The 24697-nt window shown below is 48.0% G+C and overlaps 1 protein-coding gene across 1 annotated transcript in view; it reads left to right on the forward strand.

The window, feature by feature from the left end:
- Positions 1–13839: 13839 nt before the first annotated feature.
- The window catches only part of LOC135914901 (kazrin-like), a 217267-nt gene continuing 206409 nt past the window's right edge, over positions 13840–24697 (forward strand). The window contains exon 1 of the mRNA XM_065447831.2: positions 13840–14953. Within this exon, the coding sequence (XP_065303903.1) occupies positions 14833–14953 (121 nt within the window). The 5' untranslated portion in view covers positions 13840–14832. The remainder of the gene's footprint in view (positions 14954–24697) is intronic.

Raw genomic sequence — 24697 nt, forward strand, 5'->3', positions numbered from 1 at the left:
ACGAAAGAGTTTATAACGGTGTGAAATAAGCATTCAACCCAAGCACAAGTAGCGTTCATTGTGGTGTTCGCACCGATCGCTGCCCACTGAAACTCAGCATCACATGACGTGCGTTCGTACTAAGCGGGAAATCGGTTCTCCCGAATATAGTGCACACGTAAAGTTTTCCTATACCTAGAGTGCAGCATAGGATTCTTTGTGGTACCCTGTAGCTCTGGTAGTGCCCAACGCGTTGGATTTAGCTCACTTATACATTCAGCAGCCTAATTCATTACACGTATTGATGCCATCAAGCTGGAAATTTTACAAACAATTTTGATATGGAGCTGAATTGCGCAAGTCTCGGTATGACGAATGCCTTGTTATAGAATCATTAAATTTGCGGCTGTGGTACGAGCCACTGCATCACGCGCCGAGTATTAGAACACATCTTCGTGTCCTTAATTCATCTCTATGTGTGTGAGTTACTTGCAAAGAGGTTCATTCCATATATTCGGGAAGATCCAGAAACAGTTGACATTGTAGACGTAAAATTCTAACTTGCGCACCTGAATCGAGCTGGCACCCTGCTTTCTCGGAGTTCTCAGTTTCGTTAGAAACCACGTGTGTAGGAAATTAGCTATCCAAATAATCCAGGTCAAACATTAATATGTCTTGTTTTGTTAGCTTAACTGCAAAGTACGCCTAAGTGCACTTTTTTCTTACTCCAAAGTCCTATCTAGTTCAGGAGCCCATAAATGAAATTGACTAAATCGAAACAACCAGCGGCTAACTAACAAAAGAATCTTAATCAACGTTCGCCCCGGTGAAGAGTGTGCAGACTGTCACCAGCAAAATATTTGCAAGTAAAACAAAGTTAACCTCTTCAATTATGGTGTATAAATTGGGAATGCGACTTGCTTTGTCAGTTTTCTGCACTAGTTGCAAGCAAAATAATATAGACATTAAGCTGTAAAAAAAATTGAACTCTCTGCTTATCGAATTTGGCGCCATTCGCCTTGAGTTTGCAGATTATTTTCCAGATCCGACAATTTTACAGCAAGCTTCCCCGTGTTACCCCCGTGTTTCACAGGATGTTTTACGTCACGAGTTCCATCGGCAATCACGACCGAATAACTTTCGATTTCTCGTAATGGTTGCAACCAATAGTTAACTTGTGCATGCAGATTGGCTCGTTGCACCCCCTCCTACAGAGGCATACTCTAGTAGTTGGCGGCACACAGCAGAATTTCACAAACACAATAGGTAAGTGAAAATCATGCAATATACGGCATGCAATTCCAAGAGCGTGAAGGGCATGTTGTGTAATTATCTATGTGAAGAGAAGCTTAGCATTTTGTCGAAGTACACACTAAGATCTCTAATTTCATCGACCATGTCAGTCTGGTTCCAAGGAAGGAGAATCCAAATGGCCAAGGGGGATGAAGAGAAAGCTCTGCATGCCAAATATAATCACTGAGTTGTGGTGTCGGGCCATAGAGGCGCGATGAGGGCTCGGGCTGTGCTGACCACTTGTTCAGAAGAACTGAAGAAAGATTAGTGCTGTTCAGAGAGCCATCAAGCATCCTGCACTATAGACTAGTGCAATGTTGCGCTGGTATTGCAGGGTGTGCTACTTGAGGGGATTGAGGCAATCCTCGTAGGCTAGCATGAGCTTGCGACAACCGAAAAGACGGGAGTAAAGGGTGCGTATTGTCCGGCGCTGAACAAGCTTAAGTTTGTTAGCGTCGCGAGTTTGGTACGGGAACTATACTGATGAGCAGTACTCAAGTCGTGACAGAATGATAGAAGCGTAGAGTGCTCGGAAAACCTTACGTCATTAGGGAAGGGAGACACGGGACACAAACCCAAGAATGGGCCGATGCTTAGATACAGTGCTGGTGACATATGCGGAAAAGTTGAGAGAAGAGCTAAATGTTACACCCAGAATGGGCAGGGCCCGAAAAAAGAAGTAGGTTGGACGTGCAGCAGTTTTGTTGTGGCTGATACGCATGGCAGTGCTACTACAAAGTTTTTTATTGTAGGCCCAGTCGTTCACCTTTACGGAATGTATTTATTGTAAGCACATATGCCGCGCATCGGCATATTGTTGTTGTGAAAGGGTTAACTTGTTAATCAAACACATTCTGCGCAGATGCATTAGTAACTTGGTTTTGAGTAGATCTTTGTCCTGACTACAATTTATAGTATCGCAGCAAGAAACATTTTAGTAGAAGCTGAAGGGATTCCAGCAGTTTAAGCATACCGACTGCACTCACACAATCTACACTTTCCATAAACAAAAAGTGAGATAAAAAATCAATTACAGTTTCATTGACTCAGTACTTGCTGCTCCTGAAGCAAGCATCGAAGCAATTATGGTATACGCTGCTACACGCATAGGTCTTGCATGATGCAGGTCCTGCTATGCACTGCACATGGGGAACACGTTGCGAACAGATTTATTTTTGCAGTGCTCCAGTATAAGGACACACTGACTCAAACATGGCTGCGTTGTCACGTCTGTTTCAGTGCGTCAGTGTTCTTGATTGCTACACGAGCGATTTATCTTCAACTAGCCCAAAAGACGGATGCATTTGAAAGGAGTGAGTGAAGGAGCACCGTGAACTTGTACTGGACTGGATTCACATGCCGAATAGAAGAGCGCAGTGTCAACTGAAACGGGCGGCAGGGCTGATTGTGTAAGTACTTCCCATAGTTCGGCTACTAGTGTCTTTCGCTTTCGGAAGTTATCTTTGCCACTGGAAACAGCGCAGCTTGCCCATTAAACTTGAGTCACCCGACATCACACGAAACACGCCGCGGCTGACCACCCCAAGTTCCACACGGTTCATTCACCACATCACACGGCGTCAGGAGTGCCATATTTTAAATCACTGTAGCACCAAGCGGACCGGAAAATTCATTTCCTTCGACAGATTTTTCTCAGCTGGGTTCGTTCACTCGCCAGTTACAAACTCGATGGACGCGCTAGGCCTACGCGTAACGTAAACAACATCGTCGATAGGCGAGTGCTGATTATCCAGACTTCGTAGCTCGTAAAAATGTTTCCATTCGTTTTGAGCACAACAAAATACACATACAACAAGCACAGACGTTGTGGCAATCGGGATTCGGTTGGCTGTTTTATCAGACGATCGTACCGAGCCCGGCGGAACCCAGTGGGCAGGTTGGATTAGTCGGCGTCGTTCGAAGTCGCTTCGGATCCACGTCGCACTGCCACAACCCACGGTCGTCGGTCGGTCGTGTCGTTGTAGGCCTACTATTACAACACTACCGTTCAGGAACACTGTCGCGCGCGTCGTGCGTCCAAAGAACTCGGACGATCGTCGATGCCGGCGTCTTCACATGGGCGGCCATTACAGGCATAGCAGCCAGAGGCTTCGCAGCCTCCGATTGATTGACGCCTGCGACGCGTCGCAGCCTCTCATTGGTGCACGCCGGCGCAGCTTCGCCGCGCGTCGGCAAACTTCTAGCATCGGCAGTAGACATAATCGCTGCTCGACGTCACGCTTCGCCGTGTTCCCGACCAACGCTTTTGACGCTTTTGACGCTTCGGTGCGTGCCGAAGCTTTCCGACGCGTGCCAGTGGTTGGGGCATAAGGCGAGGGGACAAGAGCGGGAGAGTGGGAAGGCGGGGAGCAAATAAAATGAAGACAAGGAAAAAAAGGGGGAAAAGGACACCAAGAGGGAAAAAAGAACAAGAAGAGAAAGAGAAGGGCATGGGAGGGTGTTGGAGAAGCGAGAGGTTAGGGAGCATTCAAGGTTGTCGTTGGCGACATGTTTTTGTAGCTTTAGAAGAGCCGGTCAGGCGGTCAGTGCGCGAGTAACAAAAAAGACCCAAAAAGACATCAGTTGAAAGAATGACTTTAGTAGCGTAGCAGCAATGCGTCGGGTAATGTTGAAGGAGTTAAGATGACGGCAAGGAGTCTGGGGTGCAATGCATGCATCGGGTAACTGGAAGGCAGCGGCATGGTCTTTCAAGAAACGTTAACCCCAATAGCTCAACGTAGGGGTCGTTACAGCGGTATACAGAAATGACGATACTTTGTGCAGCTGAGGCATCGAAAAAGGTATCCTGGCGTCTGGGACCTTGGAATGTGTTGGGGATGGTGATTCAACAAAATATATAAACAAGAAACAAACAAGAAAAGGGGGGGGACCGAAACCGGAATAACAAATAGGAGGGTGACATGAGTAGAAGCGGGGAAGGCAGCTGTACATGGAACAGGGGGTCATACAGTTGATATAAACGTAAAAACATGAAAGGGTATATTAAATTGAGTAGTCGGCAGGAAAAAAATGGAAATAGAGGAGTAGTTGAGGTCAAGAATTAAGGCTAGCTGGTGGCACAATGTGCTTTGTGCCTTGGTTGATGATATGAGAATTTCATATTTAAGTTACCGCTTTTAAAGATTCTAAGTTGCCACTTGCCAAATTAATTCCCATCGGGTGTAGGCATTTAAACTTGTGGATGAGGTATGATTCCGTATATTTCCTCTCGTGAGGTGAACGAAAATTTGTTTGCAGTTGTGGGGTCTACGGTTCTCACAGGAGTACCGACCACCGCGGGTTCGAGCTTAGCGAGCCACAGGGCCGCGTCAGCCGTCAGCCTCTAGCGCCGCTGCGCACGAGCTCAGGCCACAAGGGGCTACCGAGCGACGCACGCAAAAACACAGTATTGCCCTAAAATGAAGGAAACCGTTTATTGTCCCCAACGGCACCCAACACTGCACAAACGCCCGGTCCCGGGACGGCGGGGAACCAAAGGGGTCCCGCACCAAGGGCGAAAAATACAGCTAGGGGCACCTGTAGCACGTCGCTGCGAGAGCACAGGCTCAAGCTGGGACGCGCCGCTAGGAAAAGTGCCGGCGGCTATGCTATACTTGCTCTCGCGATAACCAATGGGCCAAATCGCGAGAGCTCGGGCAATCTCCTTCGGCTTGGGCCTCCGATGAGTGCGGCTCGGCGTGGTACGACCTCGCGCGAGCACTAGGCACCCGTTCTTCGGCTTAGCGTCGGGATAGGAAATAACACGAGGTACGCGCTCCCCGCACGGGCAAAGGCACCGTGCGTGAGCTCAATCCTAGTCACAAAGGTGTCGGCAGATGAGAGAGAGCATCGTACGTACCGGGTGCTGTCCGAAGGCAGAAGAAGAGTCGGTACCGTCACGGCAGTAGCCACCAGGGGCCTCTGCGTGACGTCACTAGCTCCGCCCTCACTGCGAACCATGGCGAGTGGAGCGCCACCGCTAAAACTGGTTCGGAGCAAGAACGGCATGGCTTTTGGATTGCAGACATGGGTGAAATGCGCCCGCGCAATGGCGCGTCGAATTCCCCAAATCCCCACATAGTATATAGGGTCTTGCTTTGTCGAATATATGACCATGTTCATTGAAGTGGCTGGATACTGCTTTGTGTTTTGACAACAAATTCATACAAGACTCAACGATCACCACGCAGATACAAAACACAATTTACCTAAAACAGTAGCCAGCCCCTTCAATGAACATGGTCATATATTCAACGAATATATTCGGCAGTAGGGCCAACCGGCTTGTATACTCCATCGACGACTTCGCGCCGGCATCGAACGGATGACAAGCCGTGACGAAATGAAAGCGGTGGAGGCTTCCAAAGCAGCCGTCATCAAGTCAAGCGGAGACGAGTTCGCCGCCTCGTCTTTCAACGTGTGTGTATGTGGGCGAAGAATAACTGCGCAATGCCGAATAGCGAAGCCAAAATTTCAGCGTTCACAAGGTAGGTTTACACCAGGAGCTCCTCTCTAAATGCACGAACATCGAGAAATCGTTTATATCGGCTTCTACTGCGCTGATTCTGATTATGTTTATTGAACTTAAAAGAAAACGTTAGATTCTACCGACTGTATCGAGTATCTTTATCTTATTCTTTATCTTTTGTACTTAAGGCATCAATTCATTTTACAAACGACCGGAAATATAGCATAATATAAGAAATCTGCAGCATAATAGTTAAAACTTATAACTCATCGACAAGAGAAAAAGAACACTACAACTATTCTCATAGTTTCCCTTATTGAGGTATCCAACGCTGACAAAATACGAGGGTTATTCAAGAAGTAAGAGCTGTCTGCGTATATTTAAAAAGTTACTCGTCAGAATAAAGCTTTATTTCTGCAGCGCCATCTGTTAATTCTTCGCCAAGGTAATGAAGCTATCGTTTTGGCGCAGTACTCGTCTGCTTGTCGGGGAATTTCGCAGACGACAATGTCCGCGAAAATCGTTGCTCCCGCCTGTTGTGAACTGCGAGCTTTAATTCGATTTTCGCGTGCAAAAACATAATCAGCTTCTCAAATTCATGGGGAATTGCGCCTAGTCTATGGACCTACATTGATGAGCGAAGGAGATGTCAGAAAAAGATGTCCGGACTTCAATAATGGCCGCACAAATGGGCACGATGAAGAGCAGAGTGGGAGGTCCGGCGTACGGGCCAATGAAACTGTTCAACAAGTGCGATTAGATCGATGACTGACAGTTAGTGGTCTAGCTGGTAAATTTTCTTTTGTTGGACGCACTATATTTTACACGATTGTAACTGAAAAATCCGGATATCACAAAGTGTGTGCGAGGCGGGTACCAAAAATGCTTACCGACCAACAGAAACAGCAAAGAATGCCGAGTGGACGGGCGTTTTTGTACCGCTAGCGACAAGACGGAGGTGAGTTGTTTTCGCACATCGTTACAGGCGACGAGACTTGGATATCCTGCACCACTGCAGAAACAAAACAACAATCAATGCAATGGCGCCACTCCTCTTCACCTAAGCCGAAAAAGATAAGGAAATCTACTTACTCGAGTCGGAAAATGATGACTACCGTTTTCTGGGACGAAAAGGACGTTCTTTTTGCTGATTTCACGGAATGTGTGACCAAAGTTACAGCTGAGGTATACTGCGTACGCTCACCGAACTGAGACGTGCCATCAAAAATAGACGGAGCACGAAACTGTCGTTTCGAATTGTCCTCCCCCATGAAAGCACGCTTCCTTACACCACTGCCCAAACCAAGGAGAAGATTCAAGGTTTAGGTTGGGAACCTTTTGATCACCCACCCTGCATTCCCCACCTCGCACCAAGTGACTATTTCCTCTTCTTTCACTCAACACAGTGCCTTGGGGAACAATGGTTTGCAGACAACGAGAAACTCAAGACAGCCATTGTCAACTCGTTGAATTCCTGGGCGGCGAGCTTCTATGCAGAGGGACTAAAGAAACGGGTGCAGCGGTACGAGAAGTTCTTGGAAGTTAACGGTGATTATCTATAATAGTGAAGTTTGTTATAAACTAAACCCGCTAATGAAAACTTTTACTGACGAATATATAGTTTTCTCGAGACCAAACGGCCCTTACTTTTTTGAATAACCGTCGTAGATATACCACCCTTAAGTATATCACCAATTTGCGAGTGAGGGTTTTGCAAAATCCAATTGCAAGCACTATGACAATTTTACGCTAGCTGCAACTCACATTTCTAACTTGTTCGCTTTGGATGCTCTGACAACGTAATTTAATTGTCTGCAATATGTTTTTTTTTCGAAAGAAATAAACCCAATTTAACTAACGAATTAACTAACTTTTTGAGTCAACCGTTACACATTTGCAATCTTTGTGCTTTCTGTAAACATTGCGATGCAGTCGCGCACCTTCTTTCCGGATGCGCTCGTTTCGGCCAGACGCAAAAGATGCCGTGCACCATCGACCACACAATAATTGACCACACGAACATGCACCCACTCACAGAAAGCAATATTATTGGACGCAGGCCTTCGGGGACAACGGTGCAAGCAATCATAAAGGTGCTGCTACTGTTTTACATGAAGGAGATTGGATTAGACAACAAATTGTTATTGTACAAGACTGTGCACGGTGACATTGTACGATTCTGTGGGGCCTCGCGTATGTCTGTGACCTTATAACACTGCGTGTGACGATATGGTTCATCTAGAGGCTGTCTAGCAGCACCCTATATTGCAGATGTAGATGTAAATGTGCAGCCCACATGTTAGTGGCACATTTACATTCGCAGGATTGGCCAAGACTCGGATGGTTCCATAAAAAATTAAGAAAAAAGAAATGTAAGAGATTGCATACAAAATTTATGAATTGGTACGCGTGCATGAGAATCGAGAGATAGAGTGTAAGCTAATGATTTCATTAAAGTGAAGGCTTAAGTGATAACAAATATACAGCTAATCTGAATCGACTTTGTAGAAAGTTAATGAAAGCTTACTCTATTGTTCATCCGTACTCTCTGTCCATCTTTTTGTTTCTTATCTTTCGTACACCCTTTTTCCTTTCCCCAGTACGGGGCAGCCAGCCGGAAATGTCCTCTCGTTAAACTCCCTGTCTTACCGCTTTCTGTCTCTCCGTGTTGGTTTCGTTTTCTTTTTTTAATTGCTGGTTTTAGGCGCATTATTACAAAAATATACGATGCCTGAAATCAACATCTTGCTCTCAACAGTCGGTAAAGTTGGGTAAAACTAAGATCTCTCTCGTAAAGGCAACACATCTTGTTCAAATTGATTCAGCAGTTCTGTATATATAATAAGATCACGTCTGGGTTTCCTGTTTTCTTGAATAAGTAAATCAGAGTTGACCTCGATCTAAAGTATTCTCTTAGAGCAGCTCGCGTGTAGCGAATAAGAATGAGCTGCGGAAAAATTCTGAAGCCCCGTGATTTTAGCGACGATGGGTCGAATGCCGTGACGATCGATGACGCCAGTGTCCAAGGAAGTTGAAAGAGCTCGAGCCTGCAAAGCGCACACATTTAGTCGTTTTCATTATTACAAGCCTACACAGAGCCCAGACGAAGAGTTCCCGGAGGGGCAGATGTAGGTTGGCGTCGCCGCTGAGACAGGCAACTTTCCGGCGCGATACTGTCGAATTTTATGCTAGAGACGGCGCAAATTGTTGGCGGAGAGAAGGAGTAGAGGACAGACAAAGCACTGAATACCGGCTGAATATCATTCGGAAAGCCCAGCACTTAACTATATAGCACTTGCAACGGCAAAAGGAAAAATAAGAAGAGAGGACAGCGAGAATGCGTACAGAACGCAGCCTGTTTTGTGATCATCTATAGAAACAGTATTTATTTCTCCTGCAGGGGGAGCGATGGCGCGCAAACGCAACTATCGCCAGATTTGCTGACGAAAAATCTCTCAGCAATCTACCATTCGGGCTTAGCTATTGTTTTCCATTTTTCTTCTTTTATTCTAGGAACTTGGTTTTGCCGTACAAACGCATGCAAGCGGACTCTCAACATGGGCGCAAGAGCATCGAAATATTATCATGCGTATTGCACGTCTGCGTACATAGGCTGCGGTTGAAAAAAAAAACACCGGGATCTATTCAATCAATGAGCGGATTTCGCTGCTGAGCTCTTCGCGCGAAGTTCAGATTTGCACGTCGCAGGTATAGGAGTAAATGGTCGCGGGAAACGCCAAGATAGGCGCCGGAGGAGGGGGGAGGGGGGGGGATGGATTTGTGGCTCTGGCTACATGCGAGTAGGTGAGCCGTAGAAACTTATTACAGGCATAGAAGAAGAACTAACGAGGGTATATATAATAGATGCAACACACGGCGCCGTGTGTTGTCATATCTTATGTCCGTCATTTAGCTTTTTACGAGGTCTTCAATTGGGCGAGATGGTCACACATATTCTTGGGAAAGGCAGCGCTAACGGAAGAGACGGACAGTGCGGTGTTTCTTTTGCCCGCGTACTTTCTTGTGGCCCAATCAGCTAGCTAGCGCAGCTTTTTCAACGTCTTGGACCAAATTCACGATGCTCTTGGCTCGCACGCGCTCTTTGCCGTTGGTCTGTCTTTTCTGCGAATAGTATTGCAACGGACAGCTAGGACAAAGCTGATGAGAGATCGTCGTCCTTCGCCACCCGATCTGGTTCCTTCGGCACAGACGCAAATTATACAAATAGAGAGTTATAGCTCAGTGGGCCAGCGGGGACGCCACTGCGCATGTGCGGTACGCTGGGGCGCCCAGCGTGTTTACGGAGCGGGCCACTGGCTCGCTGGTATCCTCTCCCCGGCCGGACGCGTGCAGCCAACCAGCGTTTTCGTGAAACAAACATGGCGACCACCCGCACGAACGGCAGCATGTCGTCGGCGTCGTCTTCAAACGCGGCGCTGGCTCGCCTGCTGACGAAAATGCCTCGGAGCTGCTTCACTACTGAAGAGGACCTCTGTATCCTGCGAGAGGTTTCTGCAACGTGACTGTTAAGCGACGATTTGAAGTGGACGACTGCGATCGAGAACCTGAAGCTAGCATACTGATCTTTTCACAACTCCAACCTTGTTCGGCAGGTGGCGCAGCAAAGCGATCAACTACTCCACTCGATCGAACGAGAGATCGCTGAACTAAAGCGCTTCCTTTCTTACGCGGTGCTCCGCTGTCGTCGGCGCTCCCACGCAGGCCCGTAAGTGCGCGCAGCTATAACTCTCTAGTATCTCCAGCAGAAATTTCCTCTTATGAACAGTTCTAGCCAAAGACCCTTCTATCTTTCTGTTTATTTTCTTCTTCTTCTTTTTTTTCTTTTCCTGTGAATAGAGACCTCATTCTTGTAGCGTTATACTATATTTCCATGAATGACAGGTCAGCTATATAGCGCGGATAAATGACTCTGTTGAGCCCCCACTCCCACGTTTTTCTCCCTCCTTGTCGATGGAGAAATTCGCGGCAAAGCAACAGAGATCACGCTCAAGTGTAATGGCAACCGTTGCAGGAAAAGACCTTGGAGAAAGTCGGTGTCGAAAGCGGCAGCGTGTAGTTGCTTACGGTCGCAGAGCCCCTCGGAAAAGATTAGCTGCGCGGTGAGCATCGAAATGTCTGCGCAACCGCGCGTTCTAATCACACATACACTGCCATCCTGTGGTTATAAGTCTTACTGCGTCAGGAATAGTATTTTGGCAAGACACCTAGCCAGACGCAGCCACGCCTAGCGGCATGTTTTGCATAATTTTTATGGCGTCAACCTTCATGCTCGGTCCCTATGCGCTGCATCTTTCCTGACATAGATCGCCAAACGGTGATCAACGTTTCGTAAGAAACGGTTGGGTAAGCTGTTTGCACGCGCACGATAAAATGAAACATTTCGACTCGCAATTCGAGTAAGGTCGCTTGTCGCCAGTAGAGTGCACCGATAGATTAACCAACTTGCGTGGCTTCATCGTCCTTACTAATACGTTACCCTACCACGTCGCGGTGCACGGGCGATCGCTGTGATCTCACTCCTCCTTACTGTAAAGACGGGTGGGGCACTCGGAAGTTTTCGAACACTATAGCCAGCACTAGCCATTTTTCAACTTCTCAGGTGTTGCGAAAGTGTATAAGGATTAACACAACCGGGCCAGCACGCCTACCAGCCAGGGTGAAAAACAGCGCGCTTTCTGCAGTTCGCTATATCCCCCCCCCCCTCCACCCATATGTCAGTAACCTCCTTTCTCCGACAGGAACACAGGGGGAGGAGAGGCGAGTTACCGAGAATGGCTCTGCGTGTGCTAGGCAGACAGGTCATTGTCTCCAACGCCGTGCAGACGACGACGCGCGGCCACAGCAGCAGCAGCAGCAAGTGGTGCGAAGCGGCAGTACGACGGCGACGGACATTGCGTGGGCACGGACGCCGTGCATATACGCACACAACGGAAGAGGGAGAGGGGGGAACATCTACGTAGGCCTTAGCAGATGGCCCCTGCGGGGTTCTGAGAGAGATAGGCAACGGTAAGAGGGGCGAAGGGGAGGGGCTTACCTGACAGGTGGGTGCGTAGCGGAGCTCACGTGAACGCCATCAGGCCTGCTCCGCACAGCAGGGAGAGGGAAGAGCTCGCGAGGAAAGAAAAAAAAAAATCGCAACTCCAAAGACCGGCTGAAACGTCGAACTGTGCTCTCTGAAAAAGCGTCGCTTCGAGGCGCGGTTTGTTGCGGCGTTCGAGGGGAGGGGAAGGGAAGGCCAAACGACCAACAAGAAAATCAGCCATACGAATGCAAAATACGAGGCTCTGAAAAAGAACGAAACGTCATAAAGCGAGGCCGGCTTCTTCCTCCTCTGGGTCTTGTGGTGGGAAAGCTGGAGCAGGAAGAAGACGCGAACACCGTGCTTCTTCTCCTCGAGGGAAACGTATTATTAGAGCTCTCGGGGCTGCCCGCGCCCGAGCATGCTCTCTCTGCTTCTTCTACGGCTGACTGGCTCGCCGGCTGGCTTTGGCTGTCCGTCTCGCCCGGCGGGAAGGCGCGTACGCAGGCCTGGCCCCAAACAGGATTCTTGGCTGCGGCGCGCGAAGTAGTTATGCCATAGTCGTTGCTGCCGCGTTGCTCGCGCCCGCCGGGCCGACCCGCTCTGACCGTCGTGTAACACGCGGCAATCGTGTACGTCGGCTGCGCGGCACTCTTTACTGCGCTTGCTTCTTAGTGTCGATGCGCACGCGTTACGTCTGGAGCGTTCGCAACGGTGCCGTCTGGATCCCGTACCAGGCTGACGACCGTTCTGCGGGGGCACCTTTGGATTAACGACAGCTGCCCGGCAGGAGAGGAGTGATATCGAAGGATTTGTCGCCGGTCTCAACCTGCGCTGCGGCTGCTGTGCGCTTTCTCGTCTGAGAAAGCGAGCGTAGTGTCGGTGTTCTTGTAAGCTAGGGAGTGTGTGGCTGTGAGTGCATACGTGAACGGAAGGGCTGTAAGCCGCGTGACAATGCTCGCAAGCACGTGACCACGGCTGAAAGGAGGAACGGACGCCGAGAGCTGTCACCGTGCTCGATAGGGCGTGGCTGTTTCGATCTTCACGATAAGGAGGATACCAGCTGTTCGCGAATTCTGCCCGGTGACGTCGTTCCGTGCAACAAGCTGACGTGACCGCGTGTTGACCCGAGTGAAAGTGCGCGATCTCACATGACGCCGTGTGCGAGAGAATGACCTCGGTGGATCGCTCCCCTGCGCTCAACGGTCCTCCGCGCTGCGAGAATCGATTCGCTTTGAGCACTCACGTCTGTCGCAAAGAGAAACACGTCGCGTCAGGGGCGGCTGTCTGCCTCCAGACGGATGAGTTGTCAAGCATAGTAGAGCCCGACCGGGCTGACTTCCGCGTCTGCGCGATTAGGTGACGTGCGCTCCTGGTCGCTTTTGGATGTGGGCAGCCCCCCTTGCCATTCGTTTTTTTCTCTCTTCTTGATGTTACTTCTCGCTCGGCTAGTTGCAAAAGCCGCGCTACGGGAGAGGTTGACTTCCGAACCCGCTCTGCGCGGTGGAGTTGTCTATACTTCCGGCAGTCTCTAGTCTCGTTACGTCCATCTGTTTGCGAGGTTCTTGCCGAAGCAGTTTTGTCACAGCGCTCGAAGTCACGGCAACTCAACTGTTTGGGTGGCCCGTCGTATACTCTGTAGCTGCCTAGGTAACCGAGTATAACAGGATCGCGATCTTGTTATCCGTGTCTCAAAGGAGTAAGCACGTCCCAGCGGTCAGTAGACTCCAGGCAGGTATCCTCGCACGCATTTCCCTGCACGCTATCTCCAAATGTCTCACATCGAAGCGTGTTAGATTGCGCATCGGTAAGCTCATCTCTGGTAATCTGCTGTCGTGGTATAGGGTAACTGATTGACGCGAACTACTACATGTCAAACTTTTTGTGTGTGTCTGTTTCGGAAAGAGCAATCAAGTGACGTTCAGACGCGTGGTGACGTGACGCCCCGTCCTAGCGTGGTTCTCGCGGCTAATGTCTATATTTCGCGACTCTGCCTTAACTCAGCGTACCCATTGTCAGGCCGGGGCGCCCCGACGACGTCCCGGTCAGCCCGCCTAGCCGCGTTCCAGATAACGGGCGCGCACAAAAGGGAGCGAACGACGTAAAAGCCGCAGCCCGTATCTCTCGCAGCGCCGAAGACGCACCGCCGCCGCCGCGCTGACCTCAAACGCGCTGCTGACCCAGACTCCTCCATTGTCCGAAGAATACTACGCACAACTGGCTTACCGACTCGCGCGGCCGCCAGCTCCCGCCGCAAACCACATAGCGGCGCGGATCTGGGTCGAAGACGATCCCTCGTCTATTGTTGGCCAACGACAGCGGCATCTTTCTCATTATTCTCGAAGCCACACTACAGGCAACGGTACCACGTGTATTCCTCTTTTTTTTTTTCTCATGCTAGAACAAACTTTGAGAAACACCAGAACCTCCTTTTCGCATTCAGCGACGTCGAACGAGGTGAGAAGGCGCAGGCAGCAGAAAAAAAAGGGAGGGAGCTCCTCGTCCTCTTTCAGCCGTGGCGCTCGGAATTGGCTTTCTCTTGTTGCAGTCCCGCTGCGTGTTGTCTGCCTGTGGGAGGCAGCTGCTGCATCTATTCTTCCGAGACGGGCGTATATATACATACTGCGCACGATCGGAGAACAACCCTGGCATTCACGACGAATAGGGTCGAAAGCGAGAAAGCGCTGTTGTGACGGCGCCGTGTATAGGCGAACCGGAGGATAACGACCGTCGCGGAGAAAAAGAAAAAGAAGCCGAGTTGGTGCTACGTGTGTGTCCTTGTGAGTGTTCGCGTTTGTTTACGCCTGTGCGTGGCATATGCAAATGTGAATGATCTTCTGCTTCAGTAAGATAGCTGCAGTCGGCGCGACTGTGCCACCCACTTCTGCGGACGAAAGATGCGCAAGTTTCGGGAAACAAACGTGAAAATGCGCGACGAGTTGTCAACGTCTTCGAGTTGTGCTCGCCGGTGACCTCGCCTTAGGTCGGAGTGCTTGCTTACGCTTCTCGTGACTGGAAACCCAACAGCTGGTCGGTGCCAAACGGAGCGGAGATGTCGGCGATGGACGAGCACGGCATGAACGAGAAGAACCGGGCCATCTGCTTCCTCCAGCAGCGGCCGGCCAACGTGTTCAGCCGGGCGTTCGAGAAGCAGAACACCTACTTTGAGACAGGTAAGGAGTGCGTTGCAGCCCGGCGTGTTTTTGTACACATGTCTCATCATTGGTGTATAAGACGAGTGTTCCTGGGCTTTAAAAAGAAAAGAAATATTAGAGTGACATTTGCTGATAACGCTTAGGCTTCGTGTTCAGCCGTTGCGCATCATACCACCGGCCAGCTGTCCAGCGTCACCTAGAAATAATGAATCGTCAAATATACGGATTTACAGCATGCTATAGATATAGGGGATACGCTGTAGGCATCCAGGGAACATCGAAGACATATCGTAAACATTTCGGAGATACGCTGTACCGTTTGCAAAGGTTCTTTTGCCGTTACATTTCTAGCTTCGCTATTCTCGTCCAAACTGCCGTGCGACTAGAGGACAGTCCGGAACATACATTCAAAAAGTTAGACTACGTGTTAGCGTAGCTTTCCAATACTAACAAGCTTTAAACACGTATTTAAAAGACGATTCTCTTGTATACAGTGTGAGCCATCTTGTGGCTCTGACTCGTTCCTTCGCAACAAGAACAACCAAACTGACTTACTTTTTCTTGATTTTCGTAAAGCGTTTTACAAGGTCTCGCATATTAAGCTAATAGGCGAATTTAAAAATACAGGAATTCCTGAACTCTTTGTTTGTTGGACATATGCTTATTCACTGAATACTAAACAGTTAATCCAGACCGGTGGAAAACTATCGGATTTGTTTTCTAATCTCTTCCTGTGTACCACAGGGCATTACCATCGGTCCTCTTCTATTCTTATTTTATATATTACCAACATCGTTCACGCTGTGGAAGGTCGGTTACATGTTTGGTTATTCGTTTATGACTGGGTGTTTTTCAAAGATTCAATAAAGCAGCCTATGTAGTAGCTTAAAGACTATTCCTGCCTTGTGCAGGGGGCGGGTATAGAAGCTCAACATAGATACAGGCATATTACTTTGAATGACAGGCAAGATATCTTGACTATACCTTGCATCTATCACTTAGATACACCACCTATTCATGAAGTTAGCAGCTACAAATATCTAGGAGTCACAATAAGCAACACTTTATCGTGGAAAATTCGGATAAAGAACAATTGTTCATCAACTTTTCACAGTTGCACCTTCTTTTGAAGCCAAAATTCCAAATTCCAAAATTGTGTCAGCCCCTTACAACGTTAAACTTGTCTTGCTACTTTTCATTGATTAGACGCAAATTGGAATATGCGCGCCTAGTTCGAGATCTCTGCGCCAAAAATGGCATCGATGGCCTTGAAAGCATCTAAAAAAAAGAGCTGTTATATCTGTATTCAATAATTATTCAATATGCGACTCGCTACTAGAACTAATAAAAGATAATGGCATTCAACCGCTCGAGCTTAGAAGAAAGAAACAGTGACTTCTTTTTTTAAGGCTACTTTACACTAACAAGTTATCTCTCAGCCCATCTCCAAAAAACTTCCACGGTAGCTTAGCGCAAGGCCACGCTCAGTGGTTTTGGTGCTGCACCACGTAGGACTCGGCAGCCGGTCACAACATCCGGGTTCGATCCCGGATGCTGTGACCGCATTCCAATGGAAGTGGAAAAGAAAAATGCCTGCGTACCGAGCCTTGGATGCACGTTAATAAACCTTCAGTGATCAAAATTATCGCAGAGTCAACCAGTTCGGCTTCCTCGTATTCAAATCGCGTTTATGAAACTTAGAACTGCAGAACCTATTTTTTTTTTTCTTTTTGAAAGCTATTTGCATTTTTTATCGCAGTGCGCATTTAGTGAGCCGACAAGCTCTTCACCTCAGGCGGGATGCGTTAACCCCGTATTTCGCGCCAATAAAGACAAGCAGGTATTCCTTTCATTTTAGTACTATAACATAGCTGAATTTATCTGAATCCGCGTCATAACTTGCAATAATAATAACCTGTTCTTAATTGTAAATTTCTTCCTTGTTCGTTTGTTTCCTCGTCTACTCGGTTATATGTCAAAAAGCATGCACTGCCTGACAAGGCCATGCCGTCCTTACAGCAGCATCAAATAGAAGCATACGTCTGCAAAGCGAACAGTTAACAAAATATAAAAAAGAGCAACTCTAGCGTATCAACACGAACAAATCAAAATTATGTTATCCTCTACAACAGTCAAATAATATCAAAATTACAGGCACTAAGAAAACAACTCGGAGACTACATAAAAAGCATAAATATCGACAGTAACTTGAAGCAATGAACACAATTGAATAATTCTCTTGGCGGATAACAATATACTTGAAGTACACTCCGGCAAGAAAACTCATAATTTTCTGATAGTTGCACGTCGTATAGTTCTTATATATGACACGTCTAAAGCAATATCATATTCACTTATTCACTTTGATGCCTGCTAAATAACGATCCAATCATAATATTCGTTCGCGAATGCGCTGCACGTATTAGGGTACCTCTCAACATATATAATATGTGTAGAGTACGTGCATTTAACCTGTGAGTTTACTGCAAATTGCGCTTTATCTGGCTTATACTGACAAAAAGAAATACTCAAAGCTAACTTACATTATTATAACTTTTTTATTATCATTATTCCTGATGTTTTAAAATATTCAATAATAAATACATGTATCATCTTTGGCGACGCGTTGCCCGGAGTCAGCGAGTTAATTTCGCCCTTCGCAGTAGCTGTGCTTTGAACGTTCCGAAAAATCGGTGCCGTACCGCTTTCTCCTTATTTCTGCCCTCATTGTGAATAAAAACTTCGGCTGGAATCGCAGCGCGGTTATCGCGGCAAATGCGAATTGAAAATTTTCTTGAGTCTGCATTTTAACTTTTAAAGTAAATAGCCTTCTTTGTTTGTTTACCCCGTTTTGATGGTCGTGGCGCCCGCGTTTTCTCACCTTACGGAAATAGAAGAGAGTAGCGGACTAAGAGGAACAGCGGGCTTCCACGGAGGCGGGACCAATAGACAAGAAGTACGTCACCGACGGTGAGGAAAAGGCGCCGGTGTCCATACGGTCCTCGCTGGTTGGTCGAAGAGGCGCTGACGTCGTGCCAGGGGTTGGTAAACCTTGGGGTGTCGGCGAAGGCAGTGGTTCCAGCGCGTTGCTACGGCGACAGGGCTAGAAAAGGAACAACCTTTTCAACGAAAAGAGTTAGAAAGGCGACGCAGGGCTTGGTAACAACGTGCGGATGCCCAGTTTGCACAAGAACGGGAAGAATCGTCGCGCCAATCACTTTTGCGGATAATTCAGCGGAATCCGAAAGTGGCCTTCTTACTTTGACAGTAATCTTTGATGGATCCTGCATAATTTACTGTCATTTTGCAGTACCTGTTCCACCGTGCGCCTTTCCATTCATGAAGGCCGGGAGGCAGCACATGTGTGTCTTTCTCCGAGGACACGTCGCACTTTCTCAGCGTGCGCAACGCCTTCTTGGCGCTGACCTTTAACGCCGGAGGTCGCATTAGAAGGAAGTTAGCGGCCCCTGCGACAGTGTGACAGGACAGACGCAGTGTGTAGTGATGGTGCGTGTTGCTCGTCCGAAAACCCATTTGTGTTGAGACTTTCGCGGCAATATCACACTCGGTCCTCGTGTCACGTTGTTACGCTGCTACTTGACCTTCATTTTTTAATGTGTGAGCATTAGGAGTGCCAAAGTGGGAGAAAAGTATATGTGCGTGATGTGGGGGAAGCCGGACATGGTGTAGAAGCTTGTATATATACCGCTAGGTGTAGATGTACAGGTATTTATATATATATATATATATATATATATATATATATATATATATATGTATATATATATATATATATATATATGGCTACTGACCGTGGCCTGCTCCGGACCATTGTTAGTTGCACTCCGCTCCTCCAAGAGGCAGGACGTGTCGAGTGAGCTCATGAACAACATTTTGCAATGTGGTGAACGCTGTTTAAACCGTTCATCCGGGACGCCAAGGAGATACAACGCAGTGCTACTCGATTCCTCGCGCCTTTGGCGCTAAATCGCCACTGAATTTTTGCTCTTGCGATTCGCTTGTGGCGTATGGGCGTCAAGTATGTTCTGTCCGTGCGAGAACATGCAGGCTTGCATTTTACGATTTATGATTAAAATTACCTCGCACGGCACTAAGCGCGCGCCAAAAACAGTATATATATATATATATATATATATATATATATATATATATATATATATATATATATATATATATATATATAGGTCACAGCGCGAACATACGACCACAAAAAGGGAGACCCTGACTAATAGCTGGTTTTATTGGCAAAGATAGCACACCTTCCTTTTTATTTATTTATTCATTTATTTATTTAATTTTCTTAAAGTGCCCACGAACAGCTTTACGCCTTAATATTGGTGCACTTGTGTTACATTCTGGCATACCTTATGTATGTTACCAAGTATGCGGAATGTGTGGCCCGGTTGAAACAGACAGCGATATTAGTCCTGCTAAACCATCCAATACTAGAAGTCACGATCACCTTAACATTGCCCCATATTTTGCCAGTACAGACATCTTTAAATACAGTATCTTTCCCCGTATTATTGAATATTGGAATCCTTTGCCTGGTAATACTCGTTCTCTTATATTAAACTTATTTTTAGCGACCATTGAATAGGTGGTTATTTTCATTGAGTCTGTGTTATTCATATTGCCTTTGTTATTTATCATTGTCCTGCTTTTCATACCCACTCCTGCAATATAGCCCAATATGGCTGCAGTATGTAAAAATAAATAAACAAATAAAACTGATATTCGCACAACCCAGCCCGCGACCCATATTCCGGCATAAGCCTACAGTCAGCAGACAGAAGCCAGCACTTGCAAAGTGCTTTACAAACACACGTTACAATTGGTTAACACCTATTTTTGCTTCCTGTTACCATAGCTCTACTCAAAACCAATCGCGTGCGCTAGTCAAGTGTTAAAGCGAAGTTTTATCTGCATCTTCCCCGCATTCGATTTGCGGACGCTGGCGCCTTACTGTCTTTCTTCGATGGGTCACGAAGGGTTAGGGCCAGAACTATGCACATGACTCATGCCGGTGGCGGTGGTGGTTGGCAGTTGGCGTCTGTTCTATGAAGTATCACATTTTAAGCATAGCCTTCTTTGCCTCTCACAAAATGTACGTGGTGCTCACAACCTTGCACAAGTTACTAAACGCGAATGCTGCGCGAAGCCTCAGTAAACAGCTTTAGTTGGGTGTCCGCAGCAGCTCTACGTGCGCAGGAAAACTGCGAAGGTGACAGTGCGCATGCGTAGTATGCAGGAGTACGCACGGTCTCTTGCGTGCGCCCGCAGCTTTTCAAAAGGGTGCGTAGCGCCCGATGCGGGCTCTGCGGTCTTTGCGGGCACGTTCTCTCGCGTTCTCGCGTTACCGCGAAAGCGCATTTTTCGATATGGGTCAGGCCAAAGAAATGACTCCGGTTTGTGGTTTGGCTCCGTGGCGGCTGATATTGGCTACACAGTTTCTGGCGCTGGCATATGGCGGCGTTGGGTAGCGCAAGTGTAGCACAAGTCAGCGCAAGTCAGTAATCGCTTGCTCAACTTTTGCGTCCGGCCAAATATTGCCGTTTCTTGCGCGCGCTCTTGGCTAGCTACGTACGCGCGACTTCGCGCATTGCGTACGTGGGTGGTTGCGGTCGCCCAACTAAAATTGACTACTGCTGTCCTTTGTATGATAACGTTACACCGTATTCAGTACGTTTTCGACATTTATAGAACCTCGTGTTCCTCCATATGGCATGTTCATCTTGTTAGAATTACGCAGTTTTTAGCAGAGTCGCATGTGTGACCGACATGCCAAGACTCCATCCTATATAGGTCTAAGAGGTCATTTGGCCTTGCAGTTGTATCGGATGTGCGAAGCGTGTATGCAGTGCAAGAGCAGCTTTCAGACTGCGTGTTCTTGTTTAATTCGTGCGCTTGTCAGCCTCAATAATATTAGGCACTTTTTTTGTGATGTGGCTTGCCGATCCCTATGCATGTTGTTCATATCTAAAAAATGTCGCAGTTTCTGCCGAAAGGCGAGCACATATTTTCGATAGCAAGTTATAGTAGGCAGTTATTCGGAGTAAGGGTGGTAGTTTTATTCGCTGTAGCAACTCCAAAACATTCGCTTACTAAATAAATTACCAAGCGTGGTGTCACGGGTGCACACGCAAACATAAGCACATCTCACTCGATGAACGCGGACACTCGCTGTCAAAGCGCTGGCGTGGGTAACAGCGGCAGCAGCGAGCGAATCGACCTTCTTGCTGTCTCTCGCTTCAACGCGAACTAAGGGGCTGGAAGACAGCGCTCAGGAAGCAATGAGCCCACGGCCCACCTAGACTCTGTACTGATCGCAGATCGCTTTCAATATAGGGCCCGCGCGCGCGGCTGACTCTATTCAACGCAGATCGCTTTCAGCATAAGGCCAGCGCAGCCGCGCCCATCCATGACATACGCATCCTACGCCAGAGTAGAACTCCCCACCCCCTCGCCCTTCCGGCGCCTTGAGCGCTGGGGAAGATGGCGTGCTTCTTAACCTCCTTTCTCCCTTGAGCGCCCGAGATCAAGTCACCATCCTCGGCTTACCCTCGCGCGCTTTCACTCGCAGCTATAGCATACGGCGCGCGGCCACGGTGGTATCGCACTTGGACTTTATGCGGAACATCCCGGCGACGGCGACGCCGGTGGAAATGCGCCTGGGGTGTCCATAAATTGCTATCGCAATAAAAAATGGCTGTGGCTTAGCTAAGGTTAAGCCCAGGATGCGAAGCATACTAGCCTTTATTTTAGTAGTTGAACCACTGTTTAGCCTGGTGAACTGCTGTTGCTTGGCTATATTTGGTTCGGATAGACGAAGAAACAACTCATGCAGGCGAGCGCACGAGCTGAGACCCGGCTGTGTAGCTACGCGGCCGCAAGCGAGCGCACGAGTTGAGCCTCCGCTTTAGCAGCTGTTATGACGTCATATGGTAGCTACGCGGCCGCGCGCGGCGCAGCAAGCAAGAGCGTGGTTGTGCGGCTAGTATGCTTCGCATAAAAAATATTAATGGGTAACGCATCCGACCCCAAACTACGCACTACTGCAGCAGCGTGAGTTCCAATCCCCGGGTTAACCAAATATTTTTTGTTTGTTGTTTGAATTGTTTTCTCGATGTGGTGAGGGTGAAGTTGAAGATGAGACGGTGGTCTAACGACTGCGGCGTAACGGAACGGACAGACATACCAGTACTTCGAACGCTGCATCGAGCATCTAACTGCTGTCGCAGTGTGATAAAAAGAATTGCTATGAAGCATGGCGTGGTATCAAAAACATCTAATGAGTAAAGAGGAATGGCCAGAAGGTTTTCATTGGCCAGTGTTATAGTAATTACCATTTTGTCGCACATTTATCTCTCAAGGACTGGGTATATCTTTTATTGTTTTATAATGACAGAAACAATTCATGACATCGCTTTCAACCGCATTGGGGTGCTTCTGCTACGGCTTTGTTAATTACATAAGTGATTTGGAATCGATGTGGCCCAGTTTGTCATTAGGAACGTAAAATGACATACTTATTTGGACACGTAATAACTGCTTTAGGCACTCTTTTATTCCCACAACCATTGTATAATGGAATAGCCGTGTCGATGATGTTGTAACCGAGGATTCATTGTCTTCAGTTGAGACATATTTACCATAATTCTTTGAGCAATGTTGCTTATGTTTGCGTCTGTCTTTTTTCGTGTGCCATTTAGGGTTTGTTAGGGGTTCACTGTAATCTGGTCTCGTTCTGGCTTTTCGGTGTTATTTGGGGTGTGTTGTTTTGTGTCTAAATTATTTGTGTTATTCATCAATTTCCTGCTTTTGACATTTAACAAATTCTTATATTTGTTCACTATTATATACGTAGTACTTGTGTTATCCTGTTTGTGCATTTTTATGTAAACACTTTTTTTATACCTGCTATAATCTCTATTTGAGATCGTTGTATAAAACAACAAATAAATAAATAAATAAATAAATGTGATGTCCGGCAAGAACAGGATACCTTTCTCTTCGCATAAGAGTTCTTTGTTTTGGGGACCTGCGCTACGCGAGCGGCTTTGCCGGGCATTCTGCGCCTTCTTCACAACCACAAAACACGTTTTCCCTTCAACTGAATGCACGAAAACAGTATAGACCTTTATTTGCCAATTTTCCTGCGCAGCGAAAGTCCAACCACATTGTCTACAGTGGACGCGCACATGCACTTTAGCGAGGAAATGAAGTTTCTACGCGTACTTCCGACTGAAATACAGCGCGTACTCCGTAGGTGCCGGCCCAACGTACTCGAATAACGCGCTCTTTTTTCCTGGTTTCCGCGAATCTGGCTCTGGAGAGCGGTTGGTTGTTCTCTCCTTTCCTCCACTTAGCGCTGCCAGGCCTTTTTTGGCGAGTGGCGTCATCTCTTGACGAGCGGGCGAAGCAGGGAAGCTCTCTGGCGCGCTTCGCCGCAAAGCGCGCCCGGCCTCGGTCGGGGCACCCAAGAAACACACAATAAAAGTCTTCGCGCCTGCTAGCGCGTCCCTTCACATCGACGCTCCGCGGCTCTAGCCACGGTGCTTTCGTGTCATTCTACTTCCTCGTCTCTTTTCTTTCTTTTTTTTAACCGCTCAGTTTTTGCACTAGAGCGTGCAGCGCGTACGCCACGTTCCCCCGAGTTCAATGTTCCGGGCCCCGTCAACGCACCTCCGTGGAATCTTGCTGCCGGTTGGGCTTCTCTGCGGTACCGGGCTGCACGGCGGCGAAGTGTGTGTGCTGCAGTGATCCGCAAAGCGGCTCGTTCTCTAGGAGCCACCGCCTACGCGCCACTGCGGTCGTTTTGACAGCCGCCGGCGTTTCTCCGCCCATCCCCGCAGACGTGCGCTATCCAAGACGACCGGCTGCGTCGTATTCGTCGGTGGCATTGTGATCGGGGGGAGAGGACGTGATTTTTAGGCGGCAGGCCTCGGGGTGCGCGTTTCGGTGGGTACGACGTCGATTTTCGTTTTTTTTTTTTTTTTGCTTCTTCAAACTCGGTCCGTTGCACGCTCCCTGTTCGCGCACTGTCGTGGTGTCCGCGACTGCATGAGCGCAGGTCGTGTGGTTAGTCAATTTGGCAATGATGATGATGATGGTTATGACGATGTTTGAACTGGCGCGCTTTGGCGAAAGTTTACTCTGAGCTCACAGCTGCCGTCGCAGTCTTCCATACTATCCTTTCTTTTTTTTTAGGACACTTTGCACGCGGTTTGCTGTTAACAGTATCAACTCAATTCGATTATGAGCAGCATGGAGCTTGCAAGCTGCCGAACTTGCAAGGAGCCGAATCGTGCGGCACTTGTTGCGTACGCTATGCCAGCAGCGCGCTTATGAGAACTCCGCGATCTACCAGTGAAGAGCGAGCGTATAGTGTGCGTCGGCGACCCTAGTCAAATGTGCGCGACGAGTATGCACCGAGAGACCAGCGGCAGCATTTGAACTACGTCCTCGTTGGGAAGTGACTCTTGTTCTTTTTTCTTTTAATCTGACCTCCATTACGGAGAAGGAAAAAACATACCTCGGGGCATCGTCGTGCATCGGGGATATGCGCACGTCTGTCAAAGTGTTTTCCTTTGTTTTGTTATCCACGTCCCTGGTCTCACATTGAAAAAAAAAAAAAAGACACGGCATAGCTCTTACTACGTGGGCGACGTGAAGGTCGTAACTTACGGTTAGCGCGACACCGGCGTCAGGTAAATTCACGCCTTATGCACTATACCGCGA

This window comes from Dermacentor albipictus, chromosome 2 (assembly GCF_038994185.2).
Source record: "Dermacentor albipictus isolate Rhodes 1998 colony chromosome 2, USDA_Dalb.pri_finalv2, whole genome shotgun sequence".
Lineage (NCBI taxonomy): Eukaryota > Metazoa > Arthropoda > Arachnida > Ixodida > Ixodidae > Dermacentor > Dermacentor albipictus.